This window comes from Rhipicephalus microplus, chromosome 5, assembly GCF_043290135.1.
Source record: "Rhipicephalus microplus isolate Deutch F79 chromosome 5, USDA_Rmic, whole genome shotgun sequence".
Taxonomy (NCBI): domain Eukaryota; kingdom Metazoa; phylum Arthropoda; class Arachnida; order Ixodida; family Ixodidae; genus Rhipicephalus; species Rhipicephalus microplus.
In genome coordinates, this window is record NC_134704.1 from 181,538 (window position 1) to 207,712 (window position 26,175).

The 26,175-nt window shown below is 46.0% G+C and overlaps 1 protein-coding gene across 2 annotated transcripts in view; it reads left to right on the top strand.

Annotated features, from left to right (window-relative positions):
- LOC119175128 (zinc finger protein 277) overlaps positions 1 to 26,175 on the top strand; it is a 90,634-nt gene that overhangs the window by 15,165 nt on the left and 49,294 nt on the right. For both annotated transcript variants that reach the window (XM_075894691.1, XM_075894692.1), the window contains exon 9: positions 13,195 to 13,265. In XM_075894691.1, the coding sequence (XP_075750806.1) occupies positions 13,195 to 13,265 (71 nt within the window). The remainder of the gene's footprint in view (positions 1 to 13,194; positions 13,266 to 26,175) is intronic.

The following is a 26,175-nucleotide window of genomic DNA, read 5'->3' on the forward strand; positions in this document are numbered from 1 at the left end:
ACCGAGGAAGGTAACTACCCCTTGGCAAGGACCGCCGTTGCACACGTCAGGGGGCCACCTCGTCACGCCGACTGGAATGTGCACAGCCCGTGTTCGAGTCCGTGCTTCGGCGTTCATAGGGTCTTTCCTCGTATTACCTGTGTGCTCCCGTCCACTCATTCTGGGGCTGGACTTTCTTCCCGAACACGGCGCAATTATTGACCTACGAGACTTGCAGGTGTCGTTCGAGGACCCGTTTCATCCTGAACCGGAAAACGCCCGCTCATCGAAGGCTGTCCTACGTGTATCCTCCGAATCTGTTACTCTGCCTCCCCGCAGCATCCTTTTTATCAACGTTGAATGTGACCAAGACGTCCCCGATGCTGTAATTGCAGAAGGAAATTTGTCCCTACTTTTTGCACAACAAATCTGCGTTGCCCGAGGTATTGTTCAGCCCAGTAGAAAGCAGGCTTGCCTATTAGTCACGAATTTCAGCGAGGAGTATCGCCATCTTACCAAACACACTGCAATCGCATACCTTGAGGATATTGCCGACGTCCCTGGTCCCTTAACATTATCTGCTCTTTCGTCGTGCGACGATTCCGCCATGACATTTGCAAGCACTCTCGACGTAAACCAGGGTCTACCGTCTGCACAACGGGAATGTCTTTTGAAGCTACCCGGCTCATTTCGGGACTGCTTCGCTACGACTTCGAAAGTTAACCAAGCACCGCTTGCCAAGCATCGTATCATCACCGAGCCTACCGAGAGACCCATTCGACAGCATGCCTACAGAGTCTCACAAAAAGAACAAGACGTTATACGCCAACAGGTCCAGCAGATGCTCAAGGACGGCGTCATCCAGCCATCGACCAGTCTCTGGGCGTCCCCTGTTGTGTTAGTAAAGAAAAAAGATGGTACTCTGCGATTTTGCGTCGACTACCGAAAGTTGAATAAGATCACGAAGAAAGACGTGTATCCTTTACCACAAATAGACGACTCGCTGGACCGCATTCGCAATGCTCGTTACTTTTCTTCCATGGGTCTACGCAGCGGCTATTGGCAAATATCTGTTGATGAGCGCGACCGCGAAAAGACCGCCTTCATTACTCCTGACGGACTCTACGAGTTCAAGGTCCTTCCCTTCGGCTTATGCTCGGCACCAGCCACTTTTCAAAGAATGATGGACACGGTTCTTTCTGGGCTAAAATGGCAATCGTGTCTTGTCTACCTTCACGATGTGGTCGTCTTCTCGGACACGTTTGAGCAGCACGTCCAGCTCTTACAGGCAGTTCTTCAGGCGATTCGAACAGCTGAACTTTCTCTCAAACCTGAGAAATGCCACTTTGCATTCGAGGAACTGAAATTTCTTGGTCACGTCGTCAGCCACGCCGGTATACATCCAGACCTTGAGAAAACGAAAGCTGTTGCCGCATTTCCTGTCCCAACGAACAAGCGCGACCTCCGCCGATTTCTGGGACTCTGCGCATATTACAGACGCTTCGTCAAAGGCTTTTCTAAAATCGCTGAACCGCTAAATGAACTTACGAAAGACGGCGTACCGTTTGTTTGGGGTCATGATCAGCATCACACCTTTGACACGCTACGAAACCATCTCCAAGACCCACCTGTACTCGGTCACTTTGACGATAACGCTGCCACAGAGCTACACACGGATGCCAGCAACGTCGGACTTGGAGCTGTACTGGTTCAATGGCAAAATGGCGTAGAGCGCGTGATTGCCTATGCAAGTCAAACACTATCACCTGCAGAGAAAAACTACTCCGCAACAGAAAAGGAATGCTTAGCCGTTGTTTGGGTTATAACAAAGTTTCGCCCTTATTTATACGGTCGACCATTCAGGGTACTTAGCGACCACCATTCTTTATGCTGGCTCGCCAACCTCAAAGACCCTTCCGGTCGTCTAGCACGCTGGAGCCTTCGGCTGCAAGAATTTGACGTTACAGTCATTCACAAGTCAGGACACTGATGCTGACTGTCTCTCACGTGCACCAATTGGAAGTACGAACGCGGACGTTGAAGAGGACGATACATTCCTTTCCTCTGTGTCAGCAACCGACTTGGCTCAACAACAACGCGACGACATGGAGCTAAGCCCGCTGATTGTCTACCTCGAAGGCCGAAAATGCAGCCTTCCTCGAAACTTCGCACGTTCGCTGGCCTCGTTCTGCATCAGGGATGGAGTCCTCTATAAGAAAAATTTCGACCATACCCCAGGCTACTTACCTACTGGTTGCGCCGACCTCGCTTCGGGACGATATTTTACATGCTTGTCACGACGAACCATCATCCGGACACCTTGGCTACACGCGCACATTGGAAAGAATTCGCCGCTCATACTACTGGCCCCGCCTCGCGAAGACAGTCAAGCAGTACGTCCGCACATGCCGCGACTGTCAACGCCGTAAGACTCCACCTGTCCGACCAGCAGGACTACTACAGCCTATCGCCACGCCGAAGACACCATTCCATCAAATTGGCATTGACTTGCTCGGCTCATTTCCCAACTCTTCATCTGGAAACCGGTGGATTGTGGTTGCCACCGATTATTTAACGCGTTACAGTGAAACAAAGGCCCTGCCCAAAGCTACCGCAGCCGAAATCGCACAGTTTTTTGTCACCAGCATCGTACTTCGTCACGGAGCGCCAGCTGTAATAATTACTGATCGTGGTACAGCTTTCACCGCAGAGATGCTTCAAGAAGTGCTGAGACTAAGTGGTACAGAACATCGGAAAACCACGGGTTATCACCCCCAAACAAATGGACTCGCTGAACGGTTGAACAAGACCATTGCAGATATGCTATCAATGTATGTGGCCGTTGATCACAAGAACTGGGATGATATACTCCCTTACGTAACTTTTGCTTACAATACAGCAGTTCAAGAGAGTACAGGTTTCACCCCATTTCGCTTAGTTCATGGTCGAGAGGTCACTACAATGCTCGACGCAATGCTCCTTCCCAACAACTTGAGCATGTTCAACACGGACGCTGCATTGTTCGCTCAACGCGCCGAGGAGGCCCGTCAACTCACCCGGTGCCGTATTCAGGCTCGCCAAACTGCCAACGCACACCGCTACAACCTTACACACCGAGAGGCTACCTTCCAACCAGGCGATGAAGTTTGGGTGTGGACTCCAATCCGACAGCGTGGTCACTCTGAGAAGTTGCTTCGGTGCTACTTCGGCCCTTACAAAGTTCTGCGCCGACTCAGTGACGTTACGTATGAAGTTCTCCCTGAGGGCGCCTCAAGACGTTCTTGTCGGTTTCCACAAAGTGATGTGGTGCACGTGTCAAGACTCAAGCCATATTTCTCCCGTCATACATCGAACGTGGACTAACTTACCATGCAATGACTATTTTTTTGTCACTTTGGTTTTTTTATTGTCTTGTGTACTTACTCCTTTCTTTATTGAGTACTTCTATGACGCCAGCCCATTTTTTTCCCCTTACGACGGAGTAGTTGGGTTCCATGGTAGCATCTTTTCTTTCTAGTTTTTTTTTTAACCGCTCATTACCAGCATCGAGCCGATGCTTTTCGAGGAGAGGGAGTAATGTCACAGGTAATGGGTATGAGCCATCAACTGTAGGTGGAATCCTTTGAAAGTGAAGAAAGAAGAGGGCTTTTGCGTCCTGGTCTGAGGGCAAGCAAGACGTCGTTTCGTCGCTGTCTGTAATTACGTTCGCGGCAATATGTTCACATAGAAAGGGCAGCGCAAAAACTCAGGAAAAAAGAAGGACAGTAGAGACAGAGCGCTGTCTCTACTGTCCTTCTTTTTTCCCTAAGTTTTTGCGCTGCCCTTTTTATGTGAGCACTATGAACCAACTAGCCCAAACCAAAGTACTTCTCTACACGATATATTTTTTTGAAAGAGCATTACATTTCACTGAATTTGGTATGCTGCAATGCATCCTGGAGTAGTTTTCAAACTGGCAAAAATAATATTTTCGAGGCATACGTTAAATAGCCATTCTCGCACGGTAACGAAAGTGTTAAGGGAAGATGTGATTTGGAAAAAAAAATGGGTTAATTTGTAGCCTAGGTCAATGAAATTTTCACTATGTGTAGGCTTTTGTGCTGACTTCAAATATGTGATTAGTTTTGTTGTAAGTTGCACAGCTCTCGTTTTGCGCTATGACATTGTGTACAGCATAGCTAATCTTGTACAATTTTCATTCCACGAAACTTTTATGGTTGTGAGCAATTAATGGCTAATATGGCACCACATTAACAGTATAATGCAAATAATTATCAAGAAAGTGTTGTAAACATTTTGATTGTCAGGAAAAATTGTGATTTGAGAATTCTCAGAATACTCGGCCCATTCTAATTTCTTGCTCTGAAGGGCCAGTCAATAGGCTCAGTCAATTTTTTTACACCCCCCGTACAAGCTCTGCAGTTCGCAAAGTATACCGCAGCGATCACGTTTTCTCAACATTACAGAGCTGCGCGCCGCACAGAGCTTCCATTTCGAAAAACAATACCCGCTCCTTTCCTACGCCTGACCAATGCTCCTTCCACGTTCAGTGACGCCAACTCTGCAATCGGTGACTTGACGCAGCAGGCAGCTCATCAATTGATCTAAAACAAGCCTTAACAAACAGTAGTGAAGTCAATGACTGTTCCTGTTCCCACCCACAGCAGCCCACAGCTATGACAGATCTATTCAATCATACAAATCGCAAAACTTCCCATAGGCTCCATGTATCGCAATCCAGACACGTCATTTGCCCAGTTTTAGGGGCGATGCTCCTTAATGAGGCACCCGTTCGTCCCTCGTAGTCGTAGTAGTAGTGTGTAACCAGTCTTACATTTTGACCTCCAAGGTGGTGCCGGTGCGAGATTTCTTCTGTGCGTTGTTGAACAATAAAAAATTCGCTGCGTGCGCGTTAACTAAAAGCCGAATTCTCCTGTCTCTTATTCCCCCTTAGCAGCCATTGGCATGTACATTGAGCACTATCTGACAAGAAAGGGTTGCTACGTTATACTCGCTGGGCGTAACCTCCTTGGTTTTAGAAAGCTTTAGCGAGCGTTGGGCCGCAGTGCCATGAATACAGTGAACTAGTATATACCATGAACTCGAGGTGGTTAAAGGTGGGCAGTAGGCACAAAGCGCAAGCCGTAAGAAACTGTGCGTGTGCCTCCGCTCTTTCAGTCCTTGGAATGTCCGCTGGATGGCGGTGCTTCTATATGAGGAATATATGATGAAAAGATGCGAGATGGTGGTACATGGAGTGTTGAATAGGTGGACGAATTGACACAGACAGATGCATGGACGGACGCACGGATGGCTGCACGGACGGATGGACGCATGGACGGACGCAGGAGCGGATGCATGGACGAACGCAGGGACGGACGTACAGATGGGTGTGCTGATGCACGAACAGACGCTCGCAGGACAGGTGGATGGACGCACGAGCAGCCTCACAGACGCACGCATGGACGGACGGAAGCAAAAACGAATGGACGGTCGGATGCTCTCCATCATTCACTCCAAGGATATGCTGTCATTTTTTTTGGGAGTGAGCAGATTGTCGCGCCATCTGTTGATCACCACACCCACTATGAAACGCATTATTTGTGTTTTGTATTGCTGCACCCAGTTGGTGCGACAGTCTGCTCTATAAATATTGAACTCCTGAAAAATCGGGCCAACTTCATGTTGGCTTTTGGAACGCAGTTTAGCTGCCAATAGTTGTCAGCTGCAAATTGGACTGGGCTGCAAAGAAACATCGGCACCGTGCAAACAGTAAACAACAAGGCATCGTAGAAAGTGGAAGTGCGTTGCAACTGATCGAATTCGCCAATGACGTCCATTGTTGACCTCTTGTCGCGTTGCCAAAGTGGGCGGAGTCACGACATCGGGCTATGCCTTTCCCTCACTCTGAAGGTGAATAGTGGTGAGGCGGTGCGAAAATTTGAAACCAGCTGAAAGCTGTGTTCTAGCCCCTGTAACTTCTTTAATATAGCACGTGTTCACAAAATTCTTGTGGCAGGGTGTTCACGAAGTAAAAGAGCACTAATTTTTCTACATTGGGCTTGTTTACTGGCCCTTTAAGTGTGTAATTACTACACAGTTGATATCAAGTCCTAAAGGAGATACTTGCATCCTTCACATGGTGAAGAGTATGTGGGCATAATTTTATCCTGATATGGCTATCGGCTATGTGAAAAATATGCTTTTAATATGATTTCTTCGATCATGACAGCTTGGCAGTTTGGTTTTTCTGAGCAGGTGGCTTTAGTAAACCACTCGTACAATGACAAGCAGCCAGGTGGCAATTTTTAGGGGACTCTAGACAATGAGCACTCTAGTTTTTTCGGTAGCCATTTTGTGCTCTTTAAGAAAGATTTTAACCTAGTTAGGCTTTAATTAGGATCTTCAGTTTTGTTGGCGTGAAAGAGAGTAAATTTGCACAAGCGAATGAAGAAAATATGTAATCTTGGTAAAGAAACTTTCATTTCACGACTTGCCTCTTCTCATAATGGGTCAGTCAATAGTAGACCTATGCGCCGCCGCGTGATTTTCTCGCGCAGCTGGGTGCCGCCGCCAATGTTTTCAGAGGGGGCACGCCGTTGCCGCGCCATAATTAGTTTTTTTTTTACCACGACGCCACGGCAAATGCGCAAACCCCGCATGGTAAAGTCGCACACCGTCGTACAATTTTAAAAGCTCTGGCCACACCGGTCGTCCCCGCTTTTGCCAAACTGACCAAAGCCAGCGAGTGTTTTCATATCACAGTGTCCTCGGTGATTAGCAAGCGCAATGCTGAGGCCGATCGAGAAGGCCACAGGTTCAGCGTAAAAAATCGTACCACAATACCTAGAGTGAAACCTGGCTTGAGTGTCAACGTGAGTAGAACTAGTTGTTGGGCTAGTTGATAGATCATCGCAAAAAATCAATTTGAGTGCAAACACACAACACATTCACACACACACACACAAACACAGCTTTGTGCATGTTTGATGCCTGGTTGTGTGTGTGCGTGAACGTGTCGTGTGTTTGCGCTCAAAATTAATTTCTTGAAATGCCTACGTGGGGCAGGCGAGCTGACTGAACAGCGCTTCGGCCACCATGGCTTGGAATTGAAGAACTCAGCCTCAAAAAAACACATGGTGACCACAACCCCCAGCCTGTGTGGTTGTCTTATTTGTCTTCGATGTATGTGTTTTATGAATGCTGTGTTCCTAGATTCCAAGCTATGTACCAACAGACTAGGCACGAGACTCTCCAACCACAATGGGATTGATAGAAAGTTGAAGCTTCATATGCTTCGGGTGAATTTCGTTTTTGGCAATCGCGGTGCTCGTTCACCGAGAATAAAACAGTGACATGAACTTATTCTCAATAGAGACTTGCTTCATTCTTCCAAATATAAAGTTGATTGGAGAAACTCTGCGTGACCTCGATATTGACCCAAAACCGGGACCAATTCAACCGAACTGAGGCATTATACACTGCTAAGAATTCTTCTCGAGATGAGGCGCTAGCAAATAATGAAGAATTTTTTTAATGGTGAAATTAAATGAACATTTTGCACTCAAAATATACATCAATTTATGGAAATAAAAATATTGTATAAAACAGTAAACACATTTTTTTTACCAACAGCAGGCACGTGTGCTCATGCGCAGAAAGATCGTGAAAGCTATGGTTCGTATACAACAGACCTCTCTTTCCGCTGTAGATACCATTCAGCGTAGAGCAGAAAAGATATTTTTACCGCCGGGAGGTTCATTGAGGGGCGTTCACGTAGCTTCGTCGTCGTTTTCCAGCCACATTAAGTTTTTCATACCATCTTTTATTTGCTTTGTCACTACGGTAACCATTGCTTTGGGGTCACTGTGGCGTAAAGCAATTGGATGTGCTTAGACATGAGCCTTGTTGACATGAGCCACTTTCTTGCTGAAAGTCGGATAAATACAAGAGAAGGGACATGAGAACGTTACACTCATTTGAGTGGAGCACTTCACACGATTTTTGCGCTATTGTTCATCCATCACCGGGCATCTGTATGCGACGTTACCAGTCCTTTAGACAAAATTCGTTCGGTTATAGTGCCCAGCCTCATGTTGTGCTTCATGCCGACGCTCTTTCCCTGCACCTTATTTTTCAGTACTGACAATGTGCGTGCTAGTCATGTCAAAATGTATTCACAACTGCTCGTAACGCCGCTAGGATGATATTCACGTCATAAGAAACTGAGGCACAAACATTGGTGTGTCCAATCCGCCCCTTCCCGGTGCGGCAGCGCATGCTCGCTTTCCCAGCGGAAAGCTCGCAAGGCGCTTCTTTATATTGGATTCTTTCATCCTGGCGATTGCAGTTTTCCTAGCCTTTATCCGATTTCTGCCAAAACGGGCCAGGGGCCGCAGAGGAAAATGAAGTTAGCTTCCACCGCTATACTCTGGACCCACGGAACACCATTGCCGCGCTGTGCAGAACTGGAGAGGAATCTAGCAATACAGAGCTTTGCTCAAGGAGGCAGTCCATATTTCCATGGTAGTGGCAATTTTTTTTTCCATTTTTCTCTATTCAAATGACTCTTTGCTCTCTTCTCCTCACTCTTTAGTATAACCCCCCTTCTGCCGCCGCTGATACGATCAGCCCTGCGCCGGTCACGCGCCGCCGCCAGATGTGAAAACACCGGCGTGCCGCCGCCGGCAATTTTGGTACCGGAGGACAGGTCTTGTCAACAGGCTCAGACTTTTTTTTACCCCCTCTTCTACCCCAAAGAAGCTCAGCAATTCGTAGAGTAGACAACGGCAATCATGTTTTCTGAATAATACAGCGCTGCATGCTGCGCAGAGCCTCCATTTTTAAAAACAATTCTCTCGTTCCTTTCCCATGCTTGACCAATCCTCCTTTCATGCGTAGGGATGCAAAGTCGCTGAGTCGTGGAAATTGGGGGGTTGCTCGTCCTGTGGGGTGGCTGTTGCAAGAGAGCGTCTCTTCGCCGGCCCGCTCGTTTTCTCCAGCCTCCCGGTTTCCCTCTCCCAAACGAGGGTTTATTTCCTCGCCGAGGGAGGGTAACCCGTTTCGTGAGCTGGGAAAAAGGAATAGTGCGCGCCGGTAAAGGGCCCCCTCGAAAGAGACTTCATTGTCTCTGTCAGGAAGGGACCAACATGTCCTCACATCTAGGCTGCCATGTAAGAGAAAGGAAGCGTGGGTGTGCAGGCTTCCCCACAAAGCACAGACTTTTCAAGCAGTAAGAACATAAAGCACAGGTGTAAACTACCCTTTCAAAAGTGGCTTCGAATACACTGAATCCTGATCATCCAAGCTATGGCCTTGAGACCACCAGCTGTGTTCTTCCCTGCCTTATGGAACTTTGTTGTTATGATGTTCTATACAAGATTTGCAAGGTCATGATGCAGCGTTCTCTTGGTAGCGCCGGCCATAAAAGTAGTGAATAAAACGTCACAAGTCGAAAATGATGGCGAGAGCTTCTTTCTTTTTTTCTTGTGCATAGTTGCGTTCAATTCTTGTCAATGTCCTGGAGGCAAATACAACTAATCTCTTGCTGCTATCCGGCATTCTGTGAAAAGGTACTGCTTTGAGACCGTAGGCTGAAAAGTCAAAGCTGAGTCCCAATGGCTTACTGACGTCATGAAATGGGAGGATTTCATTGTCACAGATCATAATCTTAATGGCTTCAGATGCCTGCTTGAATTCCTTTATCCAGCACCACTTCTGTTCCTTCTTCAACAGCTCGTATAAAGGCGCAGCCGCCATGAATAAGTATGCCAAAAACTTCTCGTATAAATTGAGAAGTCCTAAATATGCCTTATATTCTGTAAGGTTCGTAAGCTGTGGGGCATCTTGTATTGCCTTGATCTTGGCTGGTGTCTGCTGAGAGACCTTGCGTCCCTAAATAAATGACCAATTTTAGAAAACATGACATAAGGCTTCTTTAAGGGTGAGGTTGAAGTGACTCAGTCGCTCTAGAACGTTGGCCGCTGTGGTGTAGCAATTATCTGTGCTGCTTTCAGCGACAATGACATCGTCTCTGTAGCAGCCCACTTGAGGGGTGCCTCCTAGCACCTTATCTATCAATGCTTGAAATATAGCCCATGCACTTGCAATTCCAAATAATAGTCGTTGGAACTCTAACAATCCAAGATGTGTGTTCAGTCAGCTGCGGTTTCACATCCTTGCTAAGTGGCACTTATTGGTAAGGAATGAGGTCTTACACACAGAACGCTTTGTCATGCGCAAGCATCAATTACGATTTTTCTGGAAAAGGATGTGGGTAGAAATCTGTTTTCAGCACTTGATTTATGGCTGCCATATAGCCTTATCCCACGTACCTGCTTAGGAACTACCACAATAGATGTGGCCCAATCGCTATGCATTACTCGCTTTGATTCCGTATTTTTCCAACCTTCGAGTTAGTGGTGACTTCTTCCTTGAAAGCAAATGGAATTGGTCGTGCTGCTTGCTTTTATGGCAATTCTCGCTTCGAAGTTCCTTACTACTATCAGCACACTATGGAATACCTCTGGGAATCTCTGTTGAAGCAAACTCATTTTTCTCTTTTCTACAACTGCATGCGCTGTTTTCTAGTCAAGCTGCAATTTTTCTATCCAATTGCAGCCAAGAAACGTTGGCAAACCATTTTAATCCTTTACGACGGAGAGTGGCATTGTTCTGATGCATCCCTTAAATTCTACCCTGACATCTGCCTTTCCTTTTATTCAATCTTAATGGTTCTCCTGTATATGTCCTCGGGAAAAGCTGTTGAATGGTTCCATTTTATATGCATGAAAACTTCCTTCAATACGCTTCCAGGCGTAAGATTAATTACTGCACCAGTGTCCAAGAGCATTGTTATTGGTTTCGATATTGGTGTTGCTTTCGAGCATTAGTATTGTCCAAAAGCAATGTTCCTTCAGTATTTACTTGTACTTCGTACTCCATTTGCCCCCCGATGCGCATAATATGACATGATTAATCTGTGACTCCTCGAACTCTTCGTCATAATCTTCAATACAGTTTACCAAGCCTTTTTTATTCGCTCGACAAATTTCTTGCAAATGCTCTGTTCTTTCGCTTGCTTGGTATTTTGCATTTTGGTACCTGCATCGAGCTGGATTTTGCCGTATTCTGCAACGTTGACAGACTCTCTTTTTTTTTGCTGAGAAATTTGTCTCATCACTAGACACATGGTATTTTCCTTTGAAACTTCGACGCGCCACATCAGCTTCCATCAGTCTCGCTTCTTCAATGCGTAGTGCCTTCATTTGGCAGTTAGCCGATTCTTTCATTAGTGTGATTTTGCGTGTGCCTTCAAATGTTAAGCATACTGTTGCTAACAAAACCCTTTGCACCTCTAGGTCTTGTAACCTTGCTACCAGGTGAATGGATTTCTCAGAGCATCAAAGAAATCTTTAGTTGCAGTTCTTGGCCACTTGCTTGAGTTCCTTCAAGAAATATGATGCCTTCACCTTCAATTTATTTTTATTGATTTCATATACCCTCAGGGTACAAGTAGTAGATTGAAGAGGGGAGGGGCAGAAGTTAATATACATTAACTACTTGGTTATAGGTACAAAATATGGATAGTAAATATCATGGTGACACTTAACAATTGTGAGTTACAAAACAAAGGCAAAAGTAGGCATAACTAATAATGCAGTAATCAAAACACTTAATATACCAGAAGTGTTATAATATGAGCTCGTTGAATATACCTACAATCAATACACAGCCAATAGGTAAAGAAACAATGGGAAAAATGGTAAAGTTGTGATAATGGTAAAGACGTAATGCACAAAAGTAATAATTTTTAAAACGAAATTTCTAGGAGCATACAAATTTCTTGATTCTTGTAGAATTCGCCTGTTAAACTTGCAGTGTTGGTATTCACTAAGTATTGTGGACTGTAGTGGTCTTTTAACAACATCCGCTTTTGGTTGAAAGTTTGTTGGTGGATTTGTTGGGAACCAAAGTTTTCTTGAATTCCTCGTACGTTTAAGCGCCCACCACATTGAGGAACAACTTCCGTTTTTTTCGCTGCTGGCACTTCGTTGATGTCAATATTCGAAATACGATTTCATATTATCTTTCTTTGGATCAAACTCTAATAAGCTCCCTAAATGACTAGAGACACGGGCCGTATCCATTATAAAGAGCAGTTCACTTATTTTTTCGGGCAACTACTCCATCCTTAGCGTCATTCCTGCCTCTGCTATAGTCCGTGTTCACACAGTCATAAGCCATGTTCAACTGGCCGTCGCGCCGAGATGCTGCTGCGGCGAACCACCCATTGTTTGTTGCCAGTTAGTCTGTGCAGCCAGGGCATGCATTCAAGCCGATATATGGTTAGAGAGCCAGCCAGATAAAGGCATCCGAGATTGATGCCAACGCAGTAAAGACAGGAGTGTCTGAACAAGTGAAAGGTGCCAGGAAGAACGAATCTTTATTCACATTTAACGTGTGCCTCTTAGCTCGGGCTAGTTATGCCAAAGTGATTCGCCCAGCACTTTATTTTGATAGAACACATTCAAAGGTTATTAGTTCCTATACACAATAAGACTACTAAATTATACATTTAGTCTAGAGAAAAATTTTATATGCTTTAAAACGTATGAATGTTCTCTCATCTTCCCAATAATTACATTACGGATGGCAATAACTTTGATAAAAATAGAAAGCTACATTGATGGTTTAGTTATAATCCTTGATTGTTCTAAAATATCTCCATATAAAGGTTTGTAGGATATTCAATGATTAAATTGCTGAACGATTGGGTAATCTGACTATTGATTATTTATTAAACATCTCAAACTACTTTAGATAAAAGAAAATAGATTGCATATCTGCTTATAGTAGGTTAAAATGTACATTGCCTGAAAATATCGTGTAAATGTGATAGTAGGTTAAAATGTACATTGCCTGAAAATATCGTGTAAATGTGATAATAAATCATTTGTTTTAGAACACCAATTTACCCTTTAAGAAAATAATGATTTTCTTTTATGGTTGGATGAACAATCAGTCTGAAGTGGTTCAGTTTAACTACAGTGTAATGTTGACCTTTGTCCTTAGATGATAACTGGTGGCACTTTTTTTATAGCCTAGTATAAAATGTATGTCCACTAGACGGAAGAGTGTGAAATAATGTCTAAGCAATTAAAGATGCTTTTATTACAGTATGCATTCATTGCATTTAAATGTAATGCGTTACAGGGACATGGAGGCCAGGAATCTTTTGAGCAGGATGAAGATGTTGAACCAGTCACTGATAAACCTGACGATATGTATGTGGGTGTTCTGAATGCATGCTTGCATGCATATGAGTCTGCATGTGCCACTGTCTATGAGTGATATTGAATTGCGACATTGGTGGTTTATTGAAAAAGAAAGGTATACGAGTTCTTTGCTGATGTCTGTCGAGAGAGCACATTTTTCAGTGATTGCAGTATTGATCTACCTATGTCTCTAAGTACAAGACACCATGAGATCAAGAGAATTACATGGCATGTGCTGTGTCGGACAGGAACATGGTTAATCCGGAGGCAGGTTTGTGAAGAGGCCGATGATGGGAGGGCGCGTAGAGTGACGCGCCCTCCCATCGTGACCTAGACCAAACTTTGGCGAGACTGACAGGAGACCAAGCACCCGCGTTTATTGCAGGTGGTTTTATGGAAGGGGAAGACAGGAAAATGGTCTGTGGGACCCAGACCACACTACTGGCATGGCCACGCTGGATTGTTGGCAGCAATCAAGCATGGAGGAGGACTAGCTCCACTGTTTTGAATCCGAACCTGCATTACTTTACAAAACTCTGGTGAAAAGGAATGTTACTACTGCACGGAGTGAAGCAGTTTTAGGAGCTTTTTCCTCGCGCTTGCGGCTTGTTCATCATCGTAGCCACTCCCTTGGTAACGATGACGCTGATGACGATGAAGAACAAGCACGTTCCAGAGCACGTATTCTCTTTCTGTCATCACGGCACAGCACATGCAGGGTACCTACATCATCTAGAAATATCAAGCCATACCGCCTGAAATGGACGACGTTTGCTTTGCAGACTTTGCTAGCAAGTACCGGTGCAGCGTCGACGGCACTTGTGAAGTGAGAGCAAAACAATGCTCTTCAAAAGTGAAAACACCGCGAAATTGTAGTGAAAAACAATGCATCAAACCGCCTGCGCCCAATCACAAAATGGTATCAAAAAAATTGGCCCGGTATCTGCATGTTTCACTACAAATGTTGTTGAAAGATGATAGTCTTGCGTCTGGAGAGAGTGAACGAAACGTTTATTTGATGTATTGCACGAGAAAATCGGTGCATTGTATTTTGGATGTGCTGCATTAGAGTACCTCGATCCATGCAGCGAAGGCAAACGAGCGTATCGAGAGAGAGAGAGAAAAACGTTTATTAGGTGGTGAAAGAGTGAATGGGAGAAAGTCTCTTATTTCAGGAACCCTCTGGGTTGAACTGCCTGCCGGCCCCACGCGACGAGTTGGCGTTGGTCGATGAGGTCCGGCTCGGAGATCGCAGCTTCCCAGGCTTCACTGAGGAAGTTTGGGTCTGCATTTACTACTTGTGCTTGAGTGGCTGGGTTGCTGCCTTTGTATTGCAGTAGCAGGTGGGCTAGGGTGTCTGCCACATTACAGTGCGGGCAGAAGTAGTCATATGACGCTAATTTGAGGTGATGCATTAGAATGCCATGCGTAAATGTATTGCTTTGAAGGCGCCCGTAGTCCGTGCTTTCATCTCGTCAATGTTTGGCATGCGGGGGATGTTAGAACCTGCGTTGTAACCGATAGTGTTGCAGCAGTTTGGGATAGACTAAAGGCAATCGCTTCGGTTTCTTCTGTTGGTGTTCTGGTGTGAGAGGTGTCGTGAATTTTGTGTGGGGAAGCCCGGTTGATGCATTTGCGGGCCGTGGCATGTGCTGCTTCATTCCCCTCGAGGCCCCTCGAAGTTGAAAAAGAGTGTCGACGCGTTTCAGAAATTTTATCGGTCTTGTGGAAATCCTTCCTTTCAGATACTAGTTGCGTGCAGCGGTTGGGGGTCAGTGAAGACCACTATGGGATCCTTGCTCGTTTGGTTGGCCAGTGCTATGGTGACCTCCTCAGCTGTATCCGAGCATTTGGCCCGGATAGTCACTGTCGCTGGTGCCGCCCCCTTGTGGTCTGTGACCCAAACCACGAAGGCGCTACATCCCGGGTACTTCACAGTGTCCACGTATCATGCCTGGGGGTCATTGCAGTAGTTGTTCCGGACATTGTTTACCCTGGCAAGTCGCCTTCCTCGATGATGTTCGGGATGCATGTTGCGAGGGATGCGCTGAACTTCCAGGCATTCGCAGATCTGCGAGGGTATCTTGTACTTCTGTTCGTCGTTGGGTTCTAAGATGGTTGTGTATCCTGTGCGTCAGAGGACTGCTCGTCCAGTGCGTTAGAGCTTGAGCCTCTCGACCTGGCTTATGAGGTGCGCTTTGGCGAGCTCTTCCCATATGTTGTGAACACCCATTTGAAGCAATCGATTTGTTGAAGCATTTGGTGGCAGTCCTAGGGCAAGCTTCGTGGCTTTCCATATTAGTAAATTCAGTTTTTGTTTCTCCGCCGTCTTTAGATTCAAGTAAGGAGTTCCGTATGTTATACGACTATATATAAGAGCTTGCACCATTCGCAAAGTGCCATGTTCTTTGAAGCCACTTGGGCAGTTGGCCACCCCTCGGATGAGGTGAGTGGGCTGTGCAACTGTGTTCTCAAGCCGAGGTAGGGTAGCAGAGCCGGACCCGTCGTTATTTATATGGAGCCCAAGCACTCGAAGCGAGTCAGCTTGTGGTATTTGGATGCCTTGGAGAAAGATTTGTGGGTCGGATGCATCGTAACATGGTGGTCTGCCTCGTGTGCATGCGTCAAGGACTTGCAGTTAGGATTTTTCCGGAGCACATTGAAGACCGCATGTCTTGAGGTATCGTTAAATGATGTTAACCGCCTCCTGAAGGCGGTCCTTCTGTTCACTCGTGCTTGCGCCTCTCGTCCACAGACTGATATGATCACTGATAAAGCATGATGTACCCTGGGATAGTATCCAAGAGGCGGGGAAGCTTGAGGAGCGCCACGTTTAAAAGGGGTGGTGAGGCCACTGAACCCTGTGGCGTACCTTTGTTAGGTAAGTGAAAAGGCTTGCTCCGAATGTTGGCTATCCCCACCGTGGCCGTACGGTTGGTGAGGAAAGCGAGCATATGGGCGTATGTTTTGGCACCGCAGCCGATGTCTTCTAAATCACAGAGGATGGCTTCATGACTCACGTTTTCAAAGGCACCCTTTAGGTCCAGAGCTAGAATTGAGGACTTACTGTGTTTGCTCAAATGGAGAAGAATTTCTTTTTCTGATTGGAATAGGGCGTCTTGTGAAGAGCATTTGACGGAAGCCGAACATGGTGTTACGAAAGTAACAACTTTCTACGAGGTGTGGGGTAAGCTACTCTAAAAGAACTTGTTGTTGGGCTAGTTGGTAGAGCATTTCGAAAAGTTAATTTGAGCGCGAAAACTTGACACGATCACTCACACACGCACACACCCATGCATCAAACCGCTGTGTGTGTTTGACACATGGGTGTGTGCGTGTGTAAGTGATCGTGTCAAGTTTTCGCGCTCGAATTAACTTTCCGGTAAGCCACTCATTGACCATGTGTTCAAACAGTTTTCCGGCACAGGCTGTAAGGGAAACGGGGTGGAGATTAGCGATGGAAATCGACTTGTTAAGCTTGGGTACCATGGTCACCTCTGAGTGCTTCCAGGCTGTTGGTAGCTCGCCTTTAATCCAGCATTCATTATAGTATTGAAGGAGTGCCGTCAATGCCAGGGGTGGAAGCTGTCTTAGGTGCTTACTGGTGACTTTGTCTTTGTCCGGGTTAGTATTGCATGTCAGCTTAGTGAGGGCCGCATGTAACTCGGCCTGCGTAAATGGTTGATCTAGCCCTTTGTTTAGTGCTCTTTGGTACTCCCCGGAGGTTGGATGGCCGTTGGAGGTAGCTTGCAGGTTATCAGAGTCACGTAACTTGGTCTCAAGTTCTTGCAGTAGCTGCTCCTCTGTGCCGTCATAGTTGAACTGTATGCCTTTGTTGGGTTTTCGTGTGGGCGTCGTCGATCAGGGCTCAAAGAATGTGTGAAGTTTTCTTTGTGCTCAGTGTCCCTTGTAGTTTATTGCAAAAGGACTGCCAGTTGTGGCTAGCTAGCTGTTCGGCGTACTCCTGTGCCTGAATTGTAAGCATGGCAATCTTACTTTAGAGCTTTCGATTGAGCCTTTGTTGTCGCCATAATTTCAGTAGTGATCGTCGAGCCTCCCATAGGTGAAGATTATCAAAGGCCGGGTTGTCATTGTCGAGCTGAATCACCTTGGTATGGCTGGCAGCAACACTAATTATCTCGTTCAGCCAGGCTTCAATGTTATTAATGGTCCAGTCGTCGTAAAGTTCTTTCCTGTACTCCTGTGCGCGTTCCAGTCCGTAAATTGTGCCTTTCCTGTGTTGGGAGAATGGTGAGCCTGTTCGACATCGAATTGAATGATGTGGTGATCGCTGCCTAAGGTGTCGGAGAGTCTTGTCCACGTTGCCCTTTGCACCTCTCGAGTGAACGTGAGATCAGGATTAGTATCCCTGGACAGGCTGTTGCCCACTCGTGTTGGTAGGAGCAAGTCATTCCACAGCGCCAAACCGTATTGCTGTGCTGCTCGTGAACCCGTGCCCCTTTGTTAGTGGTGTTGTGGTAGCCCCAGGCAGTGTGTGGGACTTTGAAGTCTTCCACTATGACCAGCCGATTGCCATTTACCTTCTTGCGAAGTTCTCGCACGAAGAGGTCATAGTGGTGGAGCTGCTCCCGTGGCGGGCTGTAGAGGTTAGCCAGGTACAGACTGTTGATTTTTTTGAGTCAGTAGTATCGCGACCATGGTGTGTTTGATATCAGAGTCCTCAATCTTGTGAATCTGAGCGATTATTGTCTTCTTCACCAGAATCACCATGCGGGGTGTGTTTTGAAGAGTACTGTAGCCAGGAATGTTTATTTTTTCTGTGTGGGTTTCCTGCAATGCGATCATGTCAGGATTGCTTGTTTTGATATATTCTTGCAGGTTTACTGACCGGGTCTATAAGATCTGCAAATCCAGTGCCATATGAGGAGGGTAGGGAGTGGTTTACGCTGTTTACTTTGAGGAGCCGCCATGATGGCAATTGGCTACTGCCTGTTGTTGGTCGTTTGGTGCTGTCTATTGAAGGTGCACTGCAGAATCCTCGCTCACGGTCTTGCGTTCTTTGCATTTGGTTTCTGATTGTTCTGCCAACTGCTCATGAGTTACAAAATTCTTGTAAGCATATGTCATGAGCGCATCGAAGCACGTGAGACACGAGGGCTATCTGGCAGTTATCTTCAAAAAGGAAGGCGTAAGCACCTGTATCGGAGGCAATTAGGTATGGAACGCAAAGCAACAGGCAGGTTCCACCACCGTGTCATCTTAGCAAAGCATTTGAAACACTTGCCTTTTTGTGCATAGCGTTGCATTGTCAGCACAGTGTGATAAACACTACTGTCCTCATAATTACTTATGCATGCCTTCTCTAGTATAAGAACACACATACAGAATATCAACGTGTTGTTATTGTGCCTCAGATATGTGCAATAATTGCTTTTAAATTGACAATTGCACAAGTATGAACGCTGAAACCTGAGCAATATTGGTGTGCGTTGCGGATGGCGTTGGATTTTGGCCGTTCGGGGTATCATTTAGGCGGACAAACAGACAGACCAAAACTTTTGCGTCGATGTACCCCAAGAAAGACCATCGTCTTTAAAAACGGGTGCAGCGCGTCGCCAGCGACAACACGCGGTTAGTGGTGGCCTGTAACTTTCCAATGTTGCTACGTGGGAGGAAAATAAGTGTCTGGCCGGAGGGGGGGGGGGGGGATATGGCCGAATGCTGCTTTATGGGGAGGCACTGACAATTGTCTCCAGACTGGTGTAATTTAGCGTGACCCCCAGAAAATACACCTTGGACAAATACACCGTCTTGCCGCAATCCGGTGTCTAAATTTCCGAGCTAATCATGTAGAAAATACACCTTGGACAAATACACCGTCTTGCCGCAATCCGGTGTCTAAATTTCGGAGCTAATCATGTTTGGCAGGCGGATAGAAGACAGCAGTGCGGAACACCTGAGAACTAGAAGGGCAGTGAACTAGCAAACCAGTTTAAAACTTCTTTGTAACTCATTATCAAAGGTCAACTCAGACTTAGCACAAATATTAAGGTGAGACACGGTTTCGTATCGTGAAAAATGGCAAAAAAAATCGATTTTCTTATTATCAATCTTTCAGTTTCTAGAACCCTTTCTCTATCTGATTCTAAAATGTCTACCCTGAAAACCGCGCAGAAGTGCTTCGGAAGATTCGTCTCACCCTCCTAGGTAGTGGAAATATTTCTGGGAATCACGAAAAAACAGCAATTTTCAAAAAATTATGGCTTCGTGATGGCGCAGCTAGGAGCCGGCTTTTAGTGCTTATCGGAGGGTATTTCTCCGTGTTCAAACTTCTCACCTCAGCTGGCTCTCCCTTTGAAAACAAGTGCACAAAAAGCAAATGTTGAAAGGTCGTTTCGAGGCTCCTGATTAGCTGTGTTGCCCCAGCTCGCCTCACTATTGACTCGATGCTTGTTTTGGGAGATTGTCATCTGCTGCTTGTGCATCACAAGGGCATGGCTACACTTCTAGTACACTCTAACATGACTGTCGGAAATCGCAACTTTGTCACGTGTTCACAGCTCAAGATCATTTTGGATATAATTACGCTTTAGTAGTTAGGAACTGTAAGCGGATGCATGATCAAATTACTACAAGCGGGCGCGCGGTGTACGAGCGCGGCGCGTCACCGTAGTGGTCTTTAAGCCTAGCTTCACTGACGGCAAAACAAACTTTGAGGGCAAGAACGACGCGCTAGCGCACTGTGAAAACGTGCTTCTTTACAGGCATCGAAGCACATCAATCGCTAGCTGCTCGGAATCGCGAACGGGCATTTTACGCACCAACAGCGGGCCCCACAGTCAAACTTGTCAATCGACCCCTCCACTGCCAAGATTGCTTAAAACATCGGCTAGCAGTTTCGCGCGTCAGCACTCAAAAATGCGATACCAAGCGCAGTGCATGCTGGTTTCTTTGTCATCATAGCTACACATTTCGCGCATCGTGATCGAATGCCGCTGCCAAGTGCACCACGCGCCGGCTGCACTGTCTACGCGGCCGCGCAGTTCACGGTCATAGGGAGTGCTGTCAATAAGCTTTCGTGATGCGATTTAGACGTGCTTGGAGCCATGCTTGGTATCACCGCGATGGTCTATGAATGTTCTGACACAATAAAAGCCTCGTAGACTAGTGTTTCCGCTACCCCTGAAAAGTAAAGCTTTTCGGGCAACCGCTGTGCTCACACCACGTTCTGGATCGAGACTCAAGCGCATCTCAGTAGTGCGAGTCCTTGCTTGGTGAACCAAAAACACGACTCTGGACAGACATGCAACCCGGAAAACATGCAACCCTTGAAAAGATGTCGGGCAAGAAGACAACCAACTAGACAACTCTTTTGCAATTAAAAAAAAAAAAGAAACTGTGTTGCTAGTCTTCAATAAAAACTTTATAGTGATTTATTTTGTCTTCAATAATAACGGCTCTCCTACATTATTTTGGCGGCCAGAATGCTGCACCAATTCGTAGTTGGTTGCATCCCATATTAAAAAATGCACTGGAATGCTTAAAGTTAGTTTGGGTTTAGTATTATGTGATCTTATACAAACATCTCCAAACATCCATTATTGCACCAAGTTCCTAATTAAAAAGCATTCCTCCTTAGTTCACTGCTGTGCTTCACACGGTCAGTGTCCTACTTTGCAGTGAGCCTTAAGCTGCTTCGAAATGCGTTTTTGGCTGCTCCAAAATCATCTTTTTCTGCTCCGAAACGCCCTTTTTGCTGCTCCAAAAATCTGCTCGAAAACAGCTCAAGTCAATCACATCACTGTGACAACATACAAAATGCTGTTGATGAATCAGGGCTGCGGCGGCTGCATTTCCGATGGAGGCGGAAATGTTGGCCCGTTTGCTCAGATTTGGGTGCACGTTAAAGAACCCCAGGTGGTCGAAATTTCTGAAGCCCTCTACTACGACGTCTCTCATAATCATATGGTGGTTTTGGCACGTTAAACCCCACATATCAATCAATCAAAATGCTCTTGGTGAAGCCAGTGAAGTAAGGGAAGGTATATAAATAATATTGCAAATTGTTTGTCATTGACGGGACTGAGATGGCTTAATGATGCAATATTGTCATAGCCTTTTTGGTAGAGGGTTTTTGTCTCAGTGATTAACTATCATGCATGAGAGAAAACTATCATGCACGAGAGGTGCTGGTCTGATTCATCAATTTTAGAGCCTAACACATGTGAGCATCTAAAAATACTGATATCACATGTCCCTTTTGGGTATTTAGATGAAAGATCTTGGGTTTATGCTTGTCTGGTTTTAGACTAGCTCAACCTTTTTTTCTTGAAGTTGGCCAGTTGCTGGTCTGCTCCTAATACTAGTCATTATTGGCCGGTTTATTTCCATTAGATACAATTACGTTATTTTACATTTCAAAGCATCTATTCAAAAGCTATGGCAGTAAACGTTTGTTATTGTAACAGACACTAGTCCTGAGTCACGTTATGAGAACGGATGCCCCCGGACTCGAAAGACCACATGATGCTGCGGCACCTGTAGCGTCTCAGGAGCAAGTGCCGGTTTATTGTTAGACCACTAGTAAGGGACGCAGCCCAAGGTTGCTGGACTACTATATAATGTCCGCTGCACCTCCCTTTCTTGGCGAAGATGCGTTTGTCAACACTGCATCTCGAAGATCTCCTTGAAGTGCTTGTCGTAGGTGAGAAACTTTGGTGGACGATGTGTTTTCAGAGATTTTCGAACAGGCTGTGTGTCGGAAGTGCTGTCTGCGGAAGTGCTGTCTACGGTGTGGTGAAGTGCTGTCTGCTGAGCGGTGAAGTGCTGCCTGCAGGTCAGTCACAGGAGTAAACGACCCAGCACTGTCATCGTAATCCTGGATAGTCGTTTGAGGCACTTCCGAATCGCGGGTTGGCTGCACATCTTTTGTCATCCCATCATCGGATAGGTTCCTACAACTAAAGGCTTCCGACGTGGGTCGTAGATGCTGTCTATTTCTCCTGTACTGCTCACCGTCCTCAGAGAGTACTCTGTAGGAACGAGGTGCAACCTGCTCAAGCACCGTCGCCTTTCTCGACCATCCCCTCTCATCTTTCAGGCGAACGATGTCTCCTGGCTGAAGTCTTGCAAGCGTTTCCTTCAGTGCACCGTGTTGAGGCCGCTTTGTGATTTTTCGGCTGTTTGGTAGACTAAAGTCAAGAGGACCAGCCCTGAGGCGGCGATTCATTAGCAGTTCACCAGGGCAACTATCGCACAAAGGGGAACTACCGCACTGCAGAGGGCTTGTGCGATAATTCAGAAGGCCTTCGTAAAAGTCACCTCCTGAATAGTGGGTCTTCTTCAGAATATGTTTCACCACTTGCATGCCTTTTTCCGAGAGTCCATTTGAACATGAAAAGCCAGGACACGACTTGATATGCTTGAAGTCATACGATGCCGCGAAGCGGGCAAACTCTTTTTATGCAAATTGTGGCTTGTTGTCGCAGAGAACTTCAAATGATACTTCGTGCCTAGCAAAAATGGACGACATTTTGCGTATCGCTTCTTGCGCTGAAGTACCCAGTAGCTCTTCAACCTTTGGATAATTGAGTACGTGTCGTAGAAGTACCCTGTAGCTCATTAACCTTCGGATAATTGAGTACGCGTCGTAGAGCACCAGGTACATTTTACGTGCATATTAACATAGATCTGCTCTAATACGAATCCATGGAGAATGCGGGATTTCTCTCATCAAAAGTGATTCTCCAGGTTGGGCATATGCATCGATCTTGCAAGTTTCACATCTGCTGATTATGTTCCTAATGTCTTGAGTCATTCTTGGCCAGAACTTCAAAAGCCTTGCCTTCGCGAGTGATTTGTTTATACCTAAGTGGCCTTCATGCAGCCGACTCAGCATTTCTGATCGTAATGACCATGGTATGACCACTTTGGCTCCTTTGAATAACAGCTTTCTAATGACCGACAATTCTGAGCCATAAGTGGTTGCTCCTGCTCAGATTGAATTACTTTGATCACATCTGAGAGAATTAAATCTTTTGCTGTCTCTTCGACCACTCTCGCGCTGGTTTTCTCACTGACCAGACTGGGCCGGACTGATACTGCATGTACCTCCACATCGCTATCTTCATCTTCTGTCACGCAGTGGGGATTTGCAGCCCTAGATAGCATGTCTGGCAGGACTGGAAGTTTACCCGGAACATAGGCAAACTGGTATTCATATCTCATCAGTCGGAGGAACAGGCGTTGTAGTCGGGGAGGCATGTCACCAATACATTTTTTGACATCGAAATCAACGGCTGATGATCTGTTTCTATGAGCACCCTTCGGCCATTTATAAAGTCGTAAAACTTTTCACAGTCATAGACAGCGCCTAAAGACTCCTTTTCAATTTGCGAGTATCGTTTTTCACATTCTGTGAGGCACCTTGAGCTATGTGCCACAGGTTGCCAATCTGAACAATGCTTTTGGAAGAATGCTGCACCAAGCCCGAATCCTAAGGCGGCAGTAGACACTTCACATTCTCTTTTGGGATCATAGACAGCAAGCACAGGTGAGCTTGTTATGGCCTCTTGAATGGCTTATAACTCTTTTGTATGCTCGGGTCCCCATGTGAAGTCTCAATCGTGCTTTAACAGTTCACGAAGAAGAGTAGTTCTGTGTGAAAGATGAGGCACGTATTTTGCGAAATACGTAACCATGCCTAAGATGCACTGAAGCTCTTGCTTTGTGCTTGGTTTGCAACACGCTGCTGATGAGTTCGGGCGATGGTTGTATGCGTTTTTCACTGATCTTTTTCACTGAGTGATCGTTTTTCACTGAGATGAACCAATACAATAAGATGAAAAAGATGCAAAAGATGAACCACTACTAGCCCAATTATCCGTGCTACAGCAATCACAGTCTTGCCATGGTACGTAACTGGGATTACAACTGTTCCGAGATGATTGATGGCTTGACTGCTGTAACTATGTAGTGTCGCCTTGCTCTTTTGAAGCTCGTACTCCTAGCATTTGAAATTCTTGAGCCAATGCAGAGGCATCAAGTTCACCTGTGATCCTGTGTCAACTTTGAGCTACTGTTTGCTGTTTTTCATGGTTGCGTTTATCATTTATTCCAAACGCTCGTGGAAATAAACTTGAAACACTTAATACTGAGTGTTTGACAAGTGGCTGCACGTCTCTTCGACATCGTCTACCGCTTTCTTTGTTCTGCAGGCTACTGCAATATGATTTTTCCGGCCAAATTTTTTGCATCGTTCACCGTACACTGGGCATTTTTTTCAGTTCATGCCACCTCTTGCACTTGTTGCAGGCTCTTTGGTTCGGCGTCTTGTCCTTGCTTGACACTTTTTTTTGCTGATGTTTTTGACAGCTTTTCTTTCCAGAGCTTGCCTCTCTCTTTTCTGATTCGCTGCTATTTCTGCGGATTGTGCTGCTTTAATGGCATGTTCCAGGGATAGCGAGTCATCTCTGAGTAGGCGCTCTCGGAGCTGGTCGTCAGCAGTTCTGAACACAATTTGATCCTGTATCATGGATTTCCGCAAAATTTCGAAATTGTAACACTCTGATTTTAACTGCAGGTCTCTCAAGCAGCTTTCAAAAGATTCGCTATCCGCCTGGATGCGCTTTTGAAACAAGTACCGTTTGAAAGTTTCATTCGTGCGAGGCTGGCAATAGCTTTCAAACTTTCGAAGAACCGTGTCATAGCTCTCCTTCTCTGTCGCCGTGCAACCGAAGTGTCAAATACTTTGATAGCATCTGGCCCTGCGACATGGCGTAGCAATGCCACTTTCTGCTTCTGACTGCATTCCCACTCCCTTTCTGTGGCTTTGAGGTAGAATTCAAAACGCTGACGAAACTTACGCCAGTTCTTGGTGATATTCTCAGAAAATACGGGATGGTCCGGCGGGCGTAGTCCTTCCATGGCTTGAAAAAGCGGTGACACCGTTCACTTCTGACACCATGTAACCGACGCTAGTCCTGAGTCACGCTATTGGAACAGACGCACCTGGACTGAGACCACACGACGCTGCGGCACCCGTAGCGTCTCATAAGCAAGTGCCAGTTTATTGTTAGAGCACTAGTAAGGGACGCATCCCAAGGTTGCTGGACAACTATATAAGGTTCGCTGCAGTTATAAATTTTTGAAACTTTTACGCTATTTGTCAGCATCACTTCATCTTGTGACCATAAAAGCTCAGGACAAGATCCCTTTAGGTATATTGCATAAGGAAGCAAGAGCGGTGCTAGCGGCTGGCAGGATGCACAGAGCGCTGAGGTCGATAGAGTATTGGCTTCGGACATTGTCGACGACAAAGCCTTTGTGATCAGAGTGTGAACAGCGGGTGTGATGATGTCTGTTGTGGGAGACTTAGGGCGTGCGACAATGTAGCCGTCGCAGAGCCTGACAAGTCTGAGAGGGTCGTCGGCCGGTGATGTTGGAGAAGATGTGTGGGTGACAAGCGTGCCTGAAGGATCGCCGGCAGATTACTTTGCAGAAACGCATTTTGGCAGACTGGTTGGTGGCAGCAGGCTTGTCCTATATCTCGGGTGAGTGGTCAGGTGCAAAAATTGCAGTGATAATCGCTGGACAGAGGGAGAAAGAGATGTAGCCAGGAGAGTGAAGTCTTGTTCAAGTGAAGCTTAGGTCGAGTGGTACCGGTTGCTGTGACGCAGGGGAAACTGGAATGTTGCGTGTCCCCGGAAGTGGCCAGTAGATGTGGCCATAGCATACCTGCCAAATCTTCCAGTTTTCCGTAAAATGTACGAATTTCGACCACGCTTATGACCTTACGAATCTTGCCCGAAATTTTTGGAAATATATTTAATTTATTTCTGATAAAAAAATAATGTTAGTAAAATAGCGTGGCTTCCGCAATTGGCTACGGCGCATTGGCATAGCTAGTCGCGGACGCCACAAAAACAGCGTTGTGATATATTGAACGACCAGAAGAGAA